Source organism: Miscanthus floridulus, chromosome 2 (assembly GCF_019320115.1).
Source record: "Miscanthus floridulus cultivar M001 chromosome 2, ASM1932011v1, whole genome shotgun sequence".
Classification (NCBI taxonomy): domain Eukaryota; kingdom Viridiplantae; phylum Streptophyta; class Magnoliopsida; order Poales; family Poaceae; genus Miscanthus; species Miscanthus floridulus.
The window spans coordinates 156,740,752-156,761,006 of record NC_089581.1 but is presented as its reverse complement, the minus strand read 5'-3'; the positions used below and the strand labels follow the sequence as shown (position 1 = coordinate 156,761,006).

Here is a 20,255-nt window from a genome sequence, read left to right as displayed (position 1 = left end):
CTCTCGGGATCGACTGTTCTAGTTTCTCTCGATTTGGTTGATGTCAGGACCTTAGTCTTTCCTTTGAGCAGCCTAGCATCAACCATATTTTGATCTTCTGGGAAAGAATTATCATCAACTTTCATTTTCTGAGGTGTATCAAATTTGAGTCTTCCTTGCTGAATAGCTCTCTGTATATGCTACCGAAAAATTCTGCATTCATTAGTGGAACAAGAAGTAGCATTATGGAACTTGTAAAACTTCTTATTCTTCAACTGATTAGGGGCAACACAACATGATTATCGGTCAACTTGATATGTCCCTTCTCAAGCAAGAAATCGAAGAGCTTGTCTAATTTTATGACATCAAAGTCATAACTCTGCTCGACTCCTCTTCCCCAAGGATTTGGCACCATTACTGTCCTTTTGCCCTAGTTTCATTCAGCCGTAGCAACCTCTTCTTCTTCTTCATCTTCATAGCCGTCATCGACTGAGTATGGATTATAAGCTTCGACCATTGTGGTACTCTTCTGGAATCAGGTATCTCTGCGCATACTCTAGAATTGGCTATTGAGCGCTGTCACTCATTGAGCCAATTGACCCAAGTTGTCAAATTCTTGTCCCAACAACTTTTCTTTCTATGTTGGCAGAATTTCTTGAACAACCAAAGTAGCTAGCTGATCATCAGCCAAGTTCAATGAGAAGCACAAATTTCTAGTCTCTCGGAACCTCTGAAGAAACTCAGTGCCTGATTCATTAGTTTTCTATCTTATAGTTGTTAAATCGGTAATCTTCTTTTCTCTAGTCTCGGTATAAAAATATGTATGAAATTTCTTTTCCAGATCAGCCTAATTGGCAATGAAGTTGATTGACAGTGATGAAAACCAAGTGAAGGCTAGCCCTGACAGGGACAAGGAGAAGAAACAAACTCGATGGGCTTTCTCAACTGATGCCTCGCCTAATTGTGTAAGATACCGACTGACATGTTCTATTGTGCTTGTGCTGTCTTGGCCAGTGAACTTAGCAAACTCTGGAAGCATGTAATTTGCAGGAAGAGCGACCAAATCATACCATTCTAGATATGGGCGTTTGTATGAAAAGGTCAGCCCTTTTGGCTTTAGACCGAACTGATTCTTTATCATCTCGATCACCTTTAGCAACAACTCGTCAGCAGGTGAATTTGGATTTCTCTGCACCTGTTGACCCATTTGTGGATTGAAATCATGTGTGCCTTGATACCCTAGATTTGGAATCATGTGAAGGGTGTTATAATCTATGCCACAATGATACCCTTATGAAATATCTATCTGCTGGGTCATTTGCTGGTTTGCTGCTTAAAGTCTTCGATTATAGATATGAGAATCTATATCTCTACAGATCCTTTGAATTGATGGTGCTATTTTTTGAGCCGACAATGGTATGTGGCCCGATGTGCCAAAATTAATCACCTGGTTCTGACTTTGCCCCACCGGCTGCTGCACATGCTGCACTGACGATCTAGGATTATACTGTATCTGATTCATAGTAGTATCTTGAGCTTGTTCAGATGAACTCTAAACTGTCTGGACATCATCATTACCAACTGGTGCTATTTCTTGATGGCTGGTATCGACTTGATTAGTCCCTTAGGTCGACGGATGTGGAATGTTATAATAAGCCGGCCCAACCTGACCAACTGGAAACCTATGAAACATCTCTTTCACGGCGTTGTGGAATGTGTCCAAGAAAGCTTCATTATGGCTTGATATGGTATCACGAACATATTTGTTTACAGCTCCCGTGAAGAAACGCCTGTCTTCAGCTTCATCTGCATCTGTCTATCCGTGCAATAGAACTCTTAGCAGTGGATATTTTTGAACAATTATATTGTCACATGTTTTGGTGTAGGACCACAAACACTTGTTCTAAAATTCTTCTATAGCTTTGCTGATGAAACCTTTATCTGCATCAGGTAGGTCTTTGTAATGTAACATAAGGATGTCGTTGTTGTTGTAAACCACCATGACGATTGTGGGGTCCCATCGAGCATGCCATAACGTGTGTCGGCACGAAATTTCGTCCCGTGCCGAGGGCACATGAGCAAGCCGGAAGGGTCTGCTCGATGGAGCTGTAGATCCACCTGGCTTAAACGCAGGAAGGTCGACCCTGCGTACTCCTCCCGAGACGTGCCAGTCAATTTGACCCTGCAATTGACAAGGAGAGAAAGCTAATCAGTAGTTTAAGGCGGAACATGCCGGTGTTGCCAGACAGTCCTGAATGTGCCGCTCTGAGAGCCGACGTGGAAGAAAATTGACTAAATAGTCGATTCCAACATACTCATAAGAATAAATCAGTTAAAGCTCATGGGGTTATGGAAGGAAAATCAATTATCACTCAGGATGAATATCGTTATTCAAACAAATATTAGCCAATGGCAATAGGATGCCAACAATAATCAGTTTATGCTAAGCCAATGACTATAAGTAATCGAATCCCCTTTTATATAAAAGAAGCAGTTCATCATCATTTAACCATTTAATAAAGATAAATCTAATGAACATATTAGATCTTATCTATCGTCATGACCAGTGGGGCATGAGGCAGAATCATGCATGCCGTAGAAACAACGATAAATTCGACGACCCTAACTTATTACTAATATCAGTGGGACATGAGGCAGAATCATGCAGGTCGTAATACAATAATAAGATCATGGGGCTAACACATCTTTCAACCTATCTTTACTTCAACGGTCTCGTGACGCGAACTGCATATATGAAAGCACTCGATATAGGCTAAAACAGCCGATTCAGGCATAGCGCACAGTTAAGGTCATGCCCTATCAGAAATATATCTATAAAATAATGATCCCCACTCCACGGTGCTAATAGTGGAGTGTGAGACAGAATCACACAGGCCATGATAACGGGCCACGGAACGGTTTTCGTTAGCCAGTAGATCTATTCAAGACCAGACATGCCTTAACCGTACACTATGCACGATCAAGATTGACATAAAACAGCCGATAAAACATAACTCGTCGTTTAAAATGCAGATTAGATCAGTTTAGATTAGCAAACGATGGGTTAAACAAGATATAAGGCCGATCTAGATCAATCCCAATCGAACGAAGTGATATTGCTGTAATTAAATAAATAATGAAAGCAATAAGCAATATCGGTAACTTAATGAATCTATCCGAAGGACGCCACCCTTAGATAGAGCCGATAACTTGATCTTAATCTAGTTCGAGCAGTGGAGGTCAACCGGATCGATGCAGCCGTACTTGAATTAAACAAGAGTCGATAACTAGCTTATACCAGAGTCACAGTGGAGGTCGACCGGATCGATGCAGCCGTACGAACAGAAGTGTAAGCCATAACGGTACTTAGAGACAAGCCGGAGGTCGGACGGACCGATGCAGCCCTGTTCGCTGAAGAACTCGTCGAGATCTACTCTACTCCTACTCCTAAGGGGTGGCCGAAGCCGAAAAAAGTAAGTAACTTGTATTTGATTGATTGCGTGTCCTTTACAATAGCCAGGGTTCAATATTTATACCTGAAATCTACGCATGAATCCTACCTAAGCATGACTCATCATAATTTTGATCTAAGAGAAAATATTCCTAATTTAAAATAACTTGAACCCTAATCTTTCCCTTTTTTAGAGTCCAACATGTTTTTCCCGACGTCGATCGTAGCTTTTATCGTTATCTGCTGGCGCTATCTGAAGAAAGCCGATTACAGTGTTGCATTCGAATCAGCTGATGCCAACCTTCACGCAATCGATTCCTTGATGACATGATCTTGAGAGCTTCTGAGTTCCTGCAATTCTTCTTTTAAATTTTGGTGTAAACATACCCCGAGCGGATGGTGTCAATACCGAGGAGAAGAGAGAGGACCGGGGTGGTGGCCCTTGGCCCATGTTCGCGCTCTTGGGCCTGGTCGGTTGAGTCCCATATCAAAGGGCCAGTTTTGGGCTTGATCTGATTGCATCGCGGGATCCACGGTTTACGAGCGGCGTCGCTCTCCCCAATCTCTCTATTCCTTCTTCCCTGTCATCAACATCAAGCAGAGACCCCGGACCTGACATGATTGAATGGTACTACTACCCTCTTCCCTATCATCAGACACTAGTACTTGTAGTTTGGTAGGAGTACGTGTCAACAGCAGGTCCTCGAAAGATCTAAGACTTATCCTACTACAGCCCAATGAAACCGTGCCTCCTACTAACCAGCACAGTCACTCGCAGGTTTTGGCCTGTACCTGCACCAAATTTCGATGCTTGCAAAGTTGCAAAACCGATAGGGTGAGGCTTTGCAGAGAGTACGGGCTGTGAGTATGTATCATCGCAGTAAAAAATTCTATACATGAACCAGGCAAACGCGTATTTTTTTTAATTTGTTCTGACTCCACAACTGAAAACCGAACCACATCTCCGTCACTCCGTGGACGCGGTGATTTTCTTCGCATTGTTCTCTCCACTTTCACTCTGTATACAAATACATCCATCCATTAGTTTACGCACGCGTGAATTCAGGAAACCGTTCTTTTGTCATCGCACTAACCACTGACTAACTGAGCAGTGAGCACCTTTGACGTTTCCACCGTCCGCCGATCAGTTTAGGGCGTGGCCACATGCCCACATGGCTATTTTATGAATAGATAGATTACTTGTCGCTAACCGGGGATTGGGGAAGGGGTAAACGGTAAAGCTGGCATCTTGGCGGCGGGACCCTTGTGGTTTGTCTCTGCTTCCTTCTTGTCCATCGTCGGTGCTGCTGCTGCTGCAAACGGACGTGTGACACTAACTGCTAAATATCTTAAGGAACGTGTCTAGCTTTTTCAGTGACTATCATCTTGTCGGCTATTCAAAAAGTACTTGCCCTGAATTTCCTTTGTGAGTTGATCTCGACTACGACAGTACGACCACCACCCAACGTGTATCATGTATTCATGTGTATATGTGCTGCGTTGCATTGCTCGATTTATCATCGAGATGTTCATTTCTGCTCTCAGCTTTTGTTCCAATTCCAGGACATGCAAGTTTTATAGCTTTTCGACACAGCGATTTAGCCGAGGGGAACGCAGCTTGCTCTAGATCAGCAAGTTTACACGTCGATTTCTCTACCGCAGCAGGAAACACAGAGACCTGAAACCATCAGCACTCTACACTCTAACTACTTCACACCTCTCTCGCACCCAGCTGATAGCTCTCGTCATGGTATGCAGCAGACATTCAGCTGCTATCGTTGCCATTAATTTATCATATCCCTTGTTGGTATCATCCACTTAATCATGCATTATTATATTCCCGGACACTCATTCTTTGGTTATGCGAGGTTGCCATGTACTATACGTATGTTAGGTCACACCGAACTCCGTCCGGCCTTGATTGGAGTTTGAAATGGACGTGTGTACGTGTACGTGCGGGTGAGTACTGAGTAGTGGACCTCTGTCTCTAGTCTGTACCATATACACCTCCCCTCTCGACCAAAGAGTGTTTTCTTATATACTAGCATCACTGGAGTCCCATCACATAAACTCTGGTTATCTCCAATCTTAAATTTAAATACACGAGTGATACGTTTACACTGCATAATTAAACAATCATGAGGTATTGCAGGCTGTTAGTTCTTTATGAAATAGTAAAGCAAATCAGGGCCTTGTTTAGATGCCACTAAAATTCCAAGTTTTTTCACTCTCTCTCCATCACATCAATTTTTAGCCGCTTGCATGGAGTATTAAATGTAGGTAAAAAAAATAACTAATTACACAGTTTAGTTGGAAATCACGAGATGAATCTTTTGAGCCTAGTTGGTCCACGATTGGACAATATTTATCAAATAAGACGAAAGTGGTACTATTCATCGGGTCGAAATTTTTTCAGCATCTAAACGGGGCCCAGGACCATCTGTGCCACTTGTGTGTACACGGAATACGATGTACGGCCTACCGATGGACGGGGCGACGTAAGAACAGGAGATCGGATATGCCATGGCTGAAAGAACCGGAGATCGGATACGCCCTATTCATTTGAGCTTGTTTGACTGATAAGTTATGACTAAAAGCATTGTTGGTATGACTTATAAGCCAAACACGTCCAAACGAAATGGGCCACGATGGACCACCTTAGCTGCTAGCTATAGCTCCGTCATGGACGCGTTGATCTCAATCATACTGGCCATGGATGACTCGTCAGTCATCACAGTGCTGCGTGGAAGTGGAAGATACGGCCACTGTTCATCTCGTCAACGGCCCTGCAAACACTGACGATCGTGATTCTGCAGCACCTCTGTTACCAGCTGGTGTATGCAAAAGGCCGGAAAGTGAGGGAGATCTAACTATTTGCCACTCTTACGGTGGCTGTCTCTCCGTTTGCCAACTTTATCGTGCCAATTACAAAATTGCCCGAGAAAACAGTAACCAGCCTAATATTTTGCCATTTTCACTGACGTGTCATGCCAGATCAGCGCGCCAGCGTGGAAGTTAACGCCTCCGTCTCCGCTAACCAACTGCACCCGCAACTGTTCGTCAGCTCCCCTCGTCCAGCTAATGGATGGCCATTTCCTTGGAACTCTGAACTCAGCAAGGTCAATCGACAAACCACGCATCATCGAATCAAATGACATCAGAGCAGCATCATTTCCATCTCCTCACTGAATTGTCCTTGTGAGTTTGCACTTGGAGATGAAGAGGGTGTCAGTGTAGTTGAGGCGGCACAGCTTGAGCAGCTCCGACGCTTTCTGCTTCAGCTCCGGTGCACAACCACTCTGGATGACAAGTAGAAGCTTCGCGGCCAACCCCGCCTCCACAGCAGCAGGTGCACACTCTTCAGGAGCCATCCGGCGCACCGTCCACAGCATCGACAGCGCCCATCGCGTGCATGCCTCTGAAACTCTCATCAGCAAGCGGACAGCATTGGGTATCGTCCGCGGACAATCCTTAAGAGCCATCCTCCCCTCTGGAACTGCAGAAAGGGCATCCAAGATGTCCAGGGCCGGCTCGACACACTCCGTTGCTAGCTCCGGCAACAATTCAACCAGCTGCGGCACCGCACCGATGCTAACAATCATACTCCTCGCTGGCCTATGCACCGCACAGATCGAATTCAACAGCTCGAGCCCCGCGATGACACCGTCCGGATGCCGCTTGTCCCGGATGACGCGCATGACACCAACCAAGAGGCTCAGGCTCGCCACCGTCTCCGGCCGGAAACCCCTCTCATCCATGAGGATGCGGATGAGGCGGACGCAGTTGATCTTGGTGTTCGCCGCGCCCTCGTTGAGCATGTCGACCACGAGAGACACCTTCGCCGGCTGCATGAGTGCGGCCTTGGCGTCAGCATCAAGCGGCACCCCGCTGACAAGAATGGCGACCGCCTCGGTCCCCACGGCGTGGGACGTGAAGGGGCCGAGCAGCGACGTCAACAGGGCCACGCCGCCGGCCTCGGCGATGGCCTTGGTGACGGACTGGTGGGTGGTGGCGAGGGTGCGCAGCTCCCGCAGCGCGGGCCTGGCCCTTGAGGGGCTGCCACCTGGGCACAGCCGTGCCCCGGAGGCTGTGGACGAGGTCGGCGGCGCGGCCGTGAAAGTCCGCGGAGCGCTTCTTGAACCGAGTGTACCGGCGGGAGAACCAGGCGGCGATGAGCTGTCGGAGAGTAGCGTTGGGGCTGAGCGCGTCGTCCCAGAGCTCCTGCATCGTGGTCGGGCACGTCCGGTGGCCCAGGGCGAGCCACCGCGAGATGTTGGCCTGCTCGTACGTCTACCCCGTGCAGAGCGTCACCGGATCCACCATGGGCTCGAGCGAGATCGGGCAGATGAAGACCGCCGGCACCGCCTCGTCGCTGCCGCCGTCCCCAGCCGCGTCCAGCTCGTCCATCATCTTGCGGAGCTCCACAGGCTGCTTGCCGGCGTCCCCCGCCGCGGCATCCATGGGCTCCAGCGCGCCCCCGAGGATGCCATCCTTGAGCGCCGTGTCGATGTCGAGCACTTGCCCGCCGCAGGGCAGCTCCTGGTACTGCGGCATTGTGGCGGCGCAGCGACTGAGTCCCCGCCCACGCACACCACCACCACCACGACGGACGGCGAGGCCCTTTTAGCAGCGCGCAGGCCTCGGAGCTGACGAACAGTTGCGGGCGCCGTTGGTCAGCGGAGACGGAGGCGTTAACTTCCACGCTGGCGCACTGATCTGGCATGACACGTCAGCGAAAATGGCAAAATATTAGTCTGGTTACTGTTTTCTTGGGCAATTTTGTAATTGGCACGATAAAGTTGGCAAACGGAGAGGCAGCCACCGTAAGAGTGGCAAATAGTTAGATCTCCCGGAAAGTGAAGGATACATATGTCGAACGAACACATGAGAGAAGAGAGACACGGGCGACTGATGGCATCATGAGGTCGCGTTTGTCGATGGCTCGCCAATAAACGCCCTGATCGTTGGGCCTTGTTTGACTGACGAGGTATGACTGAAGGTAAGTACTGTTGACTGATTTGATGTGAGAGAAAAATACTCTCGTTAACTGAAAAAATATGACTTATAAGTCAAGCAAACCTAAACGAACAGGGTGCGTGATGATCCGTGACGGCTGACAATTCATTAGGCACTAAACAGTTCTACATACCGTGATGAGAAATACAGCGTGTTTAGTTGGTTGAAAAGTTAGAATTTGGCTACTGAAGCACTTTCGTTTTTATTTAGCAATTAGTGTTCAATCATGGACTAATTAGGCTCAAAACGTTCGTCTCGCGATTTCCAACCAAACTGTGCAATTAGTTTTTTTCGTCTACATTTAATGCTTCATGTACGTATCGTAAGATTCGATGTGATGGGTATTATAGCATTTTTTTTTGAACTTTTTTTAAACTAAACACGGGCTATGTCCGTGTGCACAAGTAGCCGACAATTCTTTTGCTACTTGTGCACACACGAATCTACCAGCTCTCCTAAATTATTATGCTAGTGGAATCAGTGTTCCCGAAACCCTTGCCATGGGTGGACAGCGCAGCTACACAAGCAGTCCTCCGGCGGCAACAGCAACAGCGACGGCCATGGCGTGGGCGCAGGAGCCAAGCCACGACGGACCAGCCGAAAGCGAAGCGCGTCGACGCTGCAGTTCCTTCAAGCAAGTCCGGTGTACTGTGACCGGAAAGTAGCATGGGGAGAAAAGAAAAGAAAAGGGTAGCGATTAATTAAGTGCAAGCAAGGCATTAGCCATAACCCAAAAACCACCCATTGATTCACTATTATTATTAGGTGGCCTGTGCTGTGCGGCTTTGCCAGTGCCTCTTTCCCTGGTCATTATTCTGTGCATGGTGGGGGTCTGGAGGATCATGGTTAATGCCTACCTCTTTAATTAACCACATCAGGGATTAATTTACAATTTTTTGATAGATTAATCTCATCAGCGATGATCACAGGCAAATCACGGATCCTCCCTACACTTGGCTTCCCAAAGCCTCCCTCCACCTTGCTGTTATCTGCGAAATCACGAAAATACCCCGCCGCCCCCGCCGGTCTCAACTAATCAGCCCTCTTTCTTCCTCCGCTTTCTGGGCCCTCGTCATTCTCCTCGCAACGGCGAGTCGGTGAGGCAGTTTGGTTCCCAGGCAAGCGTGCCCAACCGTGCTAGCAAGAGTAGTAAGCCTAGTCTTGTCGGACTTGGCAGTTAGCATACGAATACTGGATTAGCTCTCCTGTGATAGCAAGCAATTTCCCTGGTTGCCAGCATAATAAGCTCCGAGACATTGTCTTGTAAACCGCTATTCCTTCTCACGTCCTAGCCGAGCAAAGACTATACATGGGAAGAAGCAAGAGAACCAATTAAACTACTAGTACTACTCTAGACCTGCCTTTCATCAGTTTCTGTAGTAGGTTAATCTGACTGAGATGCAACCAATCGCATCAGTGTCATGTCGACTAGGGAGTTATGCATGTCCTACAAAACCTGCAACGCAGAGCAAGGCCCGTTCGCTTAAAAAAAATAAGCTGAAATACTATTCCGACCAATTTGTTACGAGAGAAAGCAATATTTCAACTAAAAAAACAAGCTAAAAAAGACGGATCATAAGAGAAGCGAACAGGCCCAAGCTGAGCGCACTATTCACATTCCTCTCCCGCCTGAAAATCTGGACCTCCCAATTGGCACTGTTCGTGGAAGGCATGGCCGCATGGGCAGCTACGCAGCTGTAGGGAAGAAAGGTATCTGCCCAACTTGACATCTAACCTAATCGCCTAATCGGATAATCTAATCGATCAACACCTCCAAAACAAAAAAAAAGGAACTGGGCCGCTTTATTTGCGTACAGTATTGCGCTCGTTCGTGCGCGAGCCAACACGTCGGCCAGGCCCAACCAAACAAAGTGCTCCAACTACAGGAGCGCGTGGTGCATTCGTGGGAAGTATTTTCAGCAGGACGCGGTGGGATTATTCCAGCAACCGCGTGTCCAAAGTAGTAATGATACTGACCCTGTCTCAAGAAAACTCCATGTCAACCTGTCCTGCCCTGATACGTGTCTAAACATGGCACCGAAAATGGGTAAAACTAGAAAACTCAGCGCGGCTTTGCCGCGCCTCTTTGGAGTTCGCCGGTGTAGTTTTTTTATACCATTATTAGTGCAAAAGGTTGAGCTACGAGATCACCCACATTAGTAATATATAAGGATTTTGAAGTTGAGCTAAGTTGTCGTGGAGTCATGATTAATATTTACAGCAGTAGCACTATCAGGAGTTCAAATATTTTCTCAAAATATCATTCTGTGCCTTGCTCGATCCAACTGTGTTATACTACCTAAATTTGCATGCACATATATACGTTGTTGTGAGGTGTGAAAAATCTGTACTACTAATTCTTAGAGTTGAATAAGGCACTTGAACGGGACTGAAGCACCAAATAACTGACATAGGTCATACATTATACGACTGATTTCAGATACAAAATTAAAATAGAAACAAGGTATTGTTGAAAGAATCAATGTTTATAAAATCTAGTATTAGTTTGCTGGTAAAAAAAGCAATGCAACAGTACCGTTTCCTAGCATTAATTAGAATGTGAGGCACTGAAAGATCATGCTAAGAACGTCGAATGGCCTTACAAGATTCACAAGATTCCCAATGCACTTCAACATTGTACTAGCAGCCCCAAAAGATGATGTATTATTCCTGTGAGACAAATAATGTCGTGTTTGTACAGTAATTAACAAACTTGACTTGCAATTAGCAGAGCAAGTATTTTCAGACTAAGAAAGCAGTAGGAAAGGCAGTACATCAAAACTGAAACTACACATGAGAGAACGGCGAGGATGTCATCTTTTGTGTAATGCTCTGAATTCTGAACTATCTAATGATTTTGAGTTATAGCATGTCCATATGATAGCGCTGCCTCATAGTTTTGGATGAACAGGCTCCGCACTGAGGAGCAGTCGTGGATCTAAGACAGGAATAGTATGATAGAACACATACTAAGTTAAATGGGATGCTTCAATTGTCGTAATTGAGAATAGTATGATATATACTAAGACAGGAATGGATGAAGAACATATTAAACCCCAACATGAATAGGTAATCTCGTGCATAGCTAGTCATTCACAAAGCATATCAGATGATCTATGTATCAATTGTCCACTAATATTTCTGCCAATGCAAAATCAAGCATGCTGAGTTGAATTTTACAACTCAAAACCCATAGAGTTGCAAACAAATTAAGCAGCATTTTCCATCTTTAACTCAAACACATTCAGACATAAGAAATCAACTGCGTGTATTCTCTGATTCAGGTCTGGAGTTTCATTTACCCATACTGAACTACAGTTTTACGTTTTATCAGAGAGTTTAAGATGGGATATTTTGGCGCACCTTTCCGGGATTGAAGTTTGCAGCTGCAATTGGAGCTGCGGGTACAGTGAATATCACCAGGCACAGGCCGCCGAGCCGGAGGAAGAAGGAGCCTAGGGTCTTTGCTCGAAGGGGACTTGGATCTCCAGCCCGAGGTCCCAACTCGGCCCGCCGACGACGAAGCCGCTGCGGCTGCCCTCCGCCTCCTCCTGCGCCCTACGCCGACGCAGCCTCCTCCTGCGTCGTCTACACCATCCTCACCTCCTGACCTAACCAAATCAGCGCCATGAGAAACAAAGTACGCCAACCCAACCCAATGTCGGGCAAAACGAATCAGTGCAAGGAGCATCTCTTACCTGCGTCTTGCTCGCGAATCGCTACACTGGCTGCTGGAGAGTCGAGGGCGGGAGAGACGGCGGCGCACGCGATAGGGCTGCGGGAGAGAGGCGGCTGCGGGGCTGTGGGAGTTTGCACGATAGGGTTACAGACAGGAGAGGGAAGAGGGATGCGGGGTTGATTTCCAAATAATTTGAGGCGTTTTTTGCAAAATATTCTGAGAGGGCTTCTGGAGCGCGGGTTGATTTCCGAAACGTTGAAGGGGTTTCTCGTAAAATAACCGCGGATCGCCCGATCTGGGCCGTCCGCGCGCCCGATCGAACGGCCGCAAAAAGCCGGTGACGTGGCACGCTGTCTGGCCGCGGTTTGGGCGCAGGTTTCATATAGAAAGATGGAGCGGTCTGTTTCGTTGAGCGTTGGGTGACACGAGCATCTCTTAAGGTTGCGAAACGGAGGATAATGTACGTCCTGCTTGTCGCCGTCAACCTGTCCAAGGATATAACTAGCAGGTTAGCCTTGGATTAAGCAACGTATATACAATACTCCCTCCGTTCCCTAAATAAATCAATTCCTAGAATCCGTGATAGTCAAACTTTTGTAGAAAAGAGCAATAACATCTAATGATACTAATTTGATACCATAAGTCTTAATGTTTTTTTTCAAAAAATTCGGTCAAAGTTTAACAAGTTTGACTAAAGACAACTCTAGAAATCTATTTATTCAGGAACAAGATAATACAAACACAATCAGATCCTGTCAGTGATGTGAGTATTTTGTAATGTAGGTCGTGCAAATTAAATAATCGAGCTAGACTCTGTCAAGAGAAAGTTGCAGAATCAGATCAGCAGGCAAGCTATTCGTTTGCCTAGACGGAACTCTGACTTCAGCTCGTAGAAGGCCATTGGCCAGTTCCAACCTCCGGTGCCCTTCTCGTCAGTGCCAAGCCAACCAACTACTGCCAAGTGTTTACAGCAGTACATATCGCCATGTTTCGTTTAGCTTATAAACCGTATTTTTTAGCTAATAAATAATATTTTTCTATAATAATAAATCAGTCAACAGTACTTTTAGTTGGCTTATGCCAAACGAACAAAGCACATTACGAGTAGAGTTGCGCTTGCACCCCGCAGGCCATCGTTGATCGGTGTCTATCCATCTGGCTGCACATTGACCATTTCCCCTTGAGCAGAGGCAGCTTACGGCAGTAGCTAAAACAACGGGCCCCGCTCGACCTGCCGTTCTGCACGGCCGCACCCGTGAGTTCTCTCTTGTTCCGTTCCCAATGTCCGCGGCACACGTGAGCCTCGCCTCGCCATGCCGCTCAGACAGGCGCGCGGTGCCTCATGGCTGGCAGGCAGGCAGCACGCAAGTCCGCGTCCCGGTCTCGCAGAGCCGATTCGGTCGTGTAGATGGCGACGGAGCGACCACACGGACTTGTGCCTTGAGCCATTGACTTGCTCCTCTTCACCCGGTCCACAGCAGGAGCAGGGTGGGAAAGGAACGACAGGCGGCGCAGCGGCAAGCGTGGTGGCAGCTCAGCCCGCCCAACGGGCATCGTCCGGTAGAGGGCGCAGGCCCGCATAGCAGTGAGACGGGGATGGCCGGATGGGGAGGGGAAGGAAAGTTTTCCGCTTCCTCTCCAAGGAAACGGCTGTGTGGGTTTTGGTGGTTCTGCCGGGCGGGCAACTCCATTCCGGCGGCACGCCGTCCAGCTCTCCCCCTACGCTCGCTGGAGGTTGGGCTTTAGGGGGGGTTTGGGCCGTGGACCGTCCGTACATGAGCGGCAGCGGCGGTTTGGGTCCATCTCAGCTCATGTCCACGCTGCAAGGAGCAGCCAGGTGGACCTAGTCCTGTAGACCATCAAATACTCGCCGTTTTACGATTTCTATACTCAACAAAGTAAGTACATACTCCTACTGTACTATACGTACACCGTATTACATGTTGTCGAGTACTACATGTACTGTGCTCCGTATTTCTTTCTTTCTTGACGCTGCTGTGAATCGTGTGCAGACCCTGCTTAGCTGGAGGCCTGGAACGTGCCAGTGGAGTGGCTGTTGCAGTGGCACCTGAAGACATGAAGACGCAGCTGTACCCGTAACAGTCTGAGGAAACGGAGCGCGCAGCACTTCACCCGCCTGCCTGCTGTCAAGTCCATTGCAGAAACCCAGAAACGGAGCGCGCAGCACTTCATCAGGCTTTAGAACGGCCGTGGGGGAATCAACATGTTAATTACTTCCCCGCTTTGGCTTTTCCGGGCCCCACCGCTTGGATTAATCACTCCTCGCCTGTTTTTTATATGCAACTTATTAATCCAGCACGAGCCCAGGTGACGACCACGGCGTGACGCCAACCAAGCTCCGTGGACCCGTTCCACCGCTGCCGCGTCGCCTCACGGATCTCGAGGCGCCAACGTACGCTCCGGAAAGCTCCGCTCGCCCTGCACCGGGTGCGGGGTGTCCAGGGCCAGCCCGCTCGGCTGCAGCCGCTCCATCGATTACGGCGCAGCACCACGACACGAACGACCACAGAGAAAGGAGACGACGACGACCCGCTCGCTAGCTCAGGCCTTTCTCATCGCCTCCTCGGCCTTCTTCCGTCTTAAGCTTCCCCTTCGTCTATCTTTCGCCTCTCTCAGTCTCTCCCTTCTCTCGCTCGCGCACCTTTCCGTGCCGCCTCCTTTCTTTCTTCGCGTGCTCTGGCGCGCGCAAGGATAAAAAGGCGCCGGCCACTAGAGGCGAGCGAGTGGCATGTAAACGACCGCGCTCGGTGTGATCTCAAAAGGGAGCGGGAGACAAAGGAGGCGGGTAGGTCGTGGCGGCAGCAATCGTTGCGAATCCGCGCGGGATTCTGTCCTCTGCAGCGCTGCTTCCCGCTTTCCTGCCCGGCGGAAGCGATATAATTCGCCAACCGGTTGACAGTGTTGCCACTCGCTCTCGGTGGGGGCATGGACGAGGCGGAGGAGATGCAGGTGGAGAGGCTGCAAGAGGAGGCCGACGCGGGGGGCGCCGAAACGGACAAGCTCAGCTACGAGATATTCTCCATCCTCGAGAGCAAGTTCCTGTTCGGCTACACCGACCCGCACCAGCTCTGGCTGCCCAAGCCGGCGGCGCCGCAGGCGTCCGCCGCGGCGCCGGGTAAGGCGGCGGCGCAGCGGGGGAAGGTCTGCGTGCTCTGCGTGGACGGCGGCGGGGGTGGCCTGCGGGCGCTGCTGGCCGGCCGCGCGCTGGCGCACCTGGAGTCCGCGCTCCACCGCGCGTCGGGGGACCCTGACGCCCGCGTCGCCGACTACTTCGACCTCGCCGCGGGCACCGGCGCGGGGGGCGTGTTCGCCGCGATGCTCTTCTCCACGCACTCGCGCGGCGCGCCGCTGTTCCACGCCGACGACACGTGGCGCCTCGTGGCGGACCACGCGCCGCGCATGTTCCGCAGGCCCGCGAGCTCCTCGTCCACGTCCCTGTTCTGCCGCGGCAAGAAGCGGCCCCTGGCCGCGCCCACGGCGGCGCTTGAGGCGGCCATGAAGTCCGCGTTCGGCGAGGAGCTCACCCTGCGGGACACCATCAAGCCCGTGCTCATCTCTTGCTACGACCTCAAGACGTCGGCGCCGCTGGTGTTCTCGCGCGCCGACGCCCTGGAGAACGAGAGCTACGACTTCCGCCTCTGCGAGGTCGGGCGCGCCGCGTGGTCCGAGCCCGGCCGCTTCGAGCCCGCCGAGGTGGCGTCGGTGGACGGCGCCACGTCCTGCGCCGCTGTAGACGGCGGGCCCACCATGGGCAGCCCGGCGGCCGCCGCCATCACGCACGTGCTCCACAACAAGCACGAGTTCCCGTTCGTGCGCGGGGTCGAGGACCTCCTCGTGCTCTCCATCGGCGGCTGCTCTGGCGGAGGCTCCGGTGCCGCTGGCGAGGCGGAACTCCGACGCATGCGTCGGTGGGGTCCTAAGGAGTGGGCGCGCCCCATCGCCCGTATTGCTGCCGACGGCGCCGGCGACCTGGTCGACCACGCCGTGGCGCGCGCCTTTGGGCAATGCCGCTCCTCCAACTACCTGCGCATCCAGGTGAGCAAATTCTTGCATTTCATTCCTGTTTCTTGTCTTATTATTACTCTGCTAAATAAACTGGGCGCGTGATCAGGCGAAACGGGAGAGCATGCCGCCGTGCGGTCCGGACGGGGAGTACGACCCGACCCCAGGGAACGTGCGCGCGCTACTCGCGGCGGCGGACGAGATGCTCAAGCAGCGGAACGTGGAATCGGTGCTGTTCGAGGGGAGGCGAGTCGGGGAGCAGACGAACGCAGAGAAGCTGGACTGGTTCGCGGCCGAGCTCGTCGCCGAGCACCGCAGCAGAGGGTCCCGGATCGCACCCACCGTTGCGTTCAAGCAGGCGCCGCAGAAGCCGTCGGCGCTGGACTGAGCTAGTGGCCGTAGACCGTGGCGTTAAGGACTTGTAGGCCTCTCTTTCCTCTTGCTTGGGCTGGCGGCTGGAATCCTGCTGCATATTTTTGACGCGGCAGCATGGCATAGCAATATGGCATTGCTCCCGGAAAGCATTTGCTGCTGTGAAATCTTTTAAGGGAGGATGGAATATGAAAGGAACGTTCGCGATATATATAATTTGATCTTCCGTTCAGCTTAGGAGATAAATGTAGTTTTTCTTTACGCAGATTTTTGCTGACCTTGTTAATAGTATCCAATCTAGGTTCGTCATTTGGTGTTTGGACTTTAGTGTCGGTAGAGCTTTGCTGAAAAATGCTGGAGATACATTACAACGGAGACGCCTGAGCTTATGCCCTGCAATCACGCAGACAAAAATCAGTCTTCATTGTTCAGGTCTTCGTTAGATTCAGGGCGTAAAGTTTTAGGGTGTCATATCTGTTGTCATGTGAGAATGTCGTATAGATTTGTTTTGATACTTATAAAAAAAATAAATTACAGAATTCGTCAGTAATTCACGAGACTAATTTAGTAAGCCTAATAAATCTATTATTAGCGCATGAATTACTGTAGCACAACATTGAATAATGTGCTAATTAGGTTTAAAATATTCGTCTTATAAATTAGTCATAAATTGTGCAATTGGTTATTTTTTAATCTATATTTAATACTCCATTAGCGTGCCCGTGCGTTGTTACGGGACAACTAAATCTTTTGTACTAAAAACACATAGATCACACGATAAGATAACAATACTATTAAATTAAATACCGACGTCAAAGTGATATTTAATTAAAAAAGCAAAGTTCGTGAAATTAACACAGTCACGGAGAACGCGACGTCGCAGGCTTACAAACTCTGTTGTATAGACTTTTTCGTGATACGACTAAGATAATATTTTATATCGACAAAAATAATTCTACGATGTCCATTTCTTTCATGCGTTAATAAATCCATGAATAAGTTCCGCCGCATCTCCATATAATCATGTACACACAGGTTCGAGTATATATGCAAATAGATTTGTGCCCGTGCGTTGCTACGAGACAGCTAAACTTTTGTATTAAAAACACACGGATCGCACGATAAGATAACAATACTGTAAAAGTATATGACCGACGTTAAAGTAACATTTAATCAAAAAACTAAGTTCGTGAAATTTACAGTCACAGAGAGCGTGGCGTCGCGCCTCACAAACTCTACTGTGTAGATCTTTTCGTGATACGGCTAAGATCATTTTTTATACCGACAGTAAGAGATTTTTTATATCTATTTCTTTCGTGCGCCAACAAATCTACGAATAAGTTCCACCACATCTCCATACCATCATTTACATAGCGCTGGCAAGCGAATGAGCCACAACTTATGTAATTAGTTTTATAATTAGCTCATGTTTAATCCTCCTAATTGATATCTAAAAATTCAATGTGACATGGACTAAAGTTTAGTCCTAGAATCCAAACACTCCTGACTCTCGACTCCTGCTGGCTGCTCACTTGCACCACCATGCCTATGTGTCTGTACGTATATACTCTAATGCCAGAACGTCTAAGATGGTCTTTATTGTCCACCCTTTGAAAATATCATAACTTTAAGGTTATTATTTGTGTATGCTGTAGGATTGAGATGTTTTGCACTGATCCATGAGGGTGTCCATGAGAGTCGAAATTTTTGATGCTATTATGATGTCTAAGCTTACCAATCAGACAGAGACGAACTTGATTGTTAAAATATTTTCAACGCTGCTTTTATATACTCCCCTGTTCCAAAATAGAATTCATTCTCGTTTCCCGAGAAGTTAACTTTTTTTAACTTCGACCAATTATATATAAAAGAATATTAATTTTTATAATACATAATTAGTATCATTACATGGAACATTGAATATATTTTTATAATAAACTTATTTGGAGATATAAATGTTGTACGTATTTTTTACAAACCTAGTCAAAGTTGAGAAAGTTTGACCTGCACGCATACCATAACGACTTATATTTTGGGGTAAAGGAAGTATATGCTAATGGGAGTAGTCAACTGAAAGTGGTGATGAATACAACAATACTTTCATATTATATGCTAATGGGAGCACGAAGAAACGCAGGGGAATGGACCTATATACTAATGATGGGAATATTCGTTTAGGAAATTACAGAAGGTTCACCAGTCTCACCATGTATAACATGCACATCTTTTATTTAGCACCACTGATGTTTCCTTCCATGTATGATTATTGTTTTCTTTCATGCATGATTATTGTTTTCTTCCATGCATGTAGCATCAGGTGATCGATTTGTTTGCTTCAAAGCAGACAGGGTATCGCAGGGATGGCGGTTTCTTTTTCTATCGCGCCTTTTCTTTTCTCGCTCGCCCGTTGGACAGCGTGGGAGGTGGGATCGATCGCATGGGGTGGCAGACGGACGAACCAAGATAATTGTCGCACCAAAACGATATCCACACTTTGTTCTTTTTAGTTGTAGGAGATGCATATGTCTAAACATTCGATGAGATATAGAGTAAACTCCAGCAAAGAAACTAAATAAGGCCTTACCGAAGTTTTAAAACTGTAGGTGAACAGTGCGTGTGAATGATACCTTTTCTCCCTTGTCAGAATACCACCATCCTTGATTCTTGATGTTCCAATATGTTTTGTACTTGTAGGGTTTTTTGGATTATTAACTGAAATTTCTTACTACCTCGGCCTCAAAGATAATGTAATACTAGCAGGGAGCCCCGCGCTTTGCGCGGGCAATAGTGGTGAAAAAAGGTTTGTATTGCGTTTAAAAAAATATATGTATAGGGTGGTAGTGCTTATTAACGGGTGTAGTACTGTTCACCGTACCTGTTAGTGGTTACAAAAAACCCCGTTACTGTTCACCGACTTTGTGACTGGTTATGAAGCCCGTTACTGTACCCCCGACCAGTTACTGTTCATTGCGCGTTGACTGTTACCGGAACAGTGATATGTGAGAGCGGTCGGAGATCCCAGGCTGCACGTCTTTTATATATATGTATAGATTAGGTTTGGACAAAGTCACACTTTATTAAGTTTGCTAAAAATTTATAGAAAATTGTATGGACATTTCTATTTCCAAATAGATGTATTGTAAAAATGTATTACATCATTAATGTATCATACTCATTCTGTATCTAAATATTAGTAATCTTTTGTATATATTTGAGCAAACTTGATATTGGTTGAGGACCAGAATTACAAATTTACAATAATTAGCGAGGTTTTCAGTTAGTTATTGGGGCGCATTTCCCTTTGTTGCAAAACCACAATTCCCATGCTATTCCGTGCAAGATTACACCGGACATCCTAGACATCTTTTCAGGCTGAAGAAAAGAGCAAGAAACTGTAGGCGCTCAAGTGCTGTCACCATCTTGAAACTAGTCAGAATGTACCTCTGTCGAACGAAGCGCCAAAAGATTCCTCCACGCCACTAAATCAAGTAACCTTTGTTTTGACAGCATGTCATAAACACACACGGGAACAAACATCTCAAACTTAAGCCCTCTTTGATAGCGAGAGAACTAGCAATAAGCTGCTGGGCTACAGTTGTCGCCACTCACCGCCCCGCCGCTGTCTTAGGTCTTTTTGGCACGCTCTATGTCGGCTTCGGCTTCATCTATTTTATGCAAATTGAGACATTGTAGTGTAAAACTGTTTTTGTAAGTCGGGGTTAAAATGAACTAGAA

General features: G+C 47.9%; 1 protein-coding gene, 1 long non-coding RNA gene and 1 pseudogene across 3 annotated transcripts; 1 reads left to right on the top strand and 2 right to left on the bottom strand.

Moving 5' to 3' along the window:
- Positions 1–6,507: 6,507 nt before the first annotated feature.
- Positions 6,508–7,984, bottom strand: LOC136534372 (U-box domain-containing protein 75-like; annotated as a pseudogene).
- Positions 7,985–10,524: 2,540 nt separating this feature from the next.
- Positions 10,525–12,293, bottom strand: LOC136534409 (uncharacterized). Of its 2 annotated transcripts, none has more exons than XR_010778715.1 (3): positions 12,145–12,293; positions 11,810–12,057; positions 10,525–11,116 (listed from the first exon to the last, which is right to left on the bottom strand). It is a non-coding gene; the product is annotated as an uncharacterized lncRNA (long non-coding RNA). The 2 variants fall into 2 exon arrangements; XR_010778716.1 differs by lacking the exon at positions 10,525–11,116 and adding an exon at positions 11,123–11,384.
- Positions 12,294–14,724: 2,431 nt separating this feature from the next.
- Positions 14,725–16,753, top strand: LOC136534364 (patatin-like protein 6). The gene is made up of 2 exons (XM_066526816.1): positions 14,725–16,181; positions 16,258–16,753. The coding sequence occupies exons 1-2, from the start codon at positions 15,072–15,074 to the stop codon at positions 16,534–16,536; spliced, it is 1,389 nt and encodes a 462-aa protein (XP_066382913.1). The 5' UTR covers positions 14,725–15,071; the 3' UTR covers positions 16,537–16,753.
- Positions 16,754–20,255: the final 3,502 nt, after the last annotated feature.

Coding starts and splice junctions, on each gene's coding strand:
- LOC136534364 (XM_066526816.1), top strand. CDS start 15,072: ATGGACGAGGCGGAGGAGATGCAGGTGGAGAGGCTGCAAGAGGAGGCC. Junction 16,182..16,257: donor CCAACTACCTGCGCATCCAG/GTGAGCAAATTC, acceptor GCGCGTGATCAG/GCGAAACGGGAGAGCATGCC.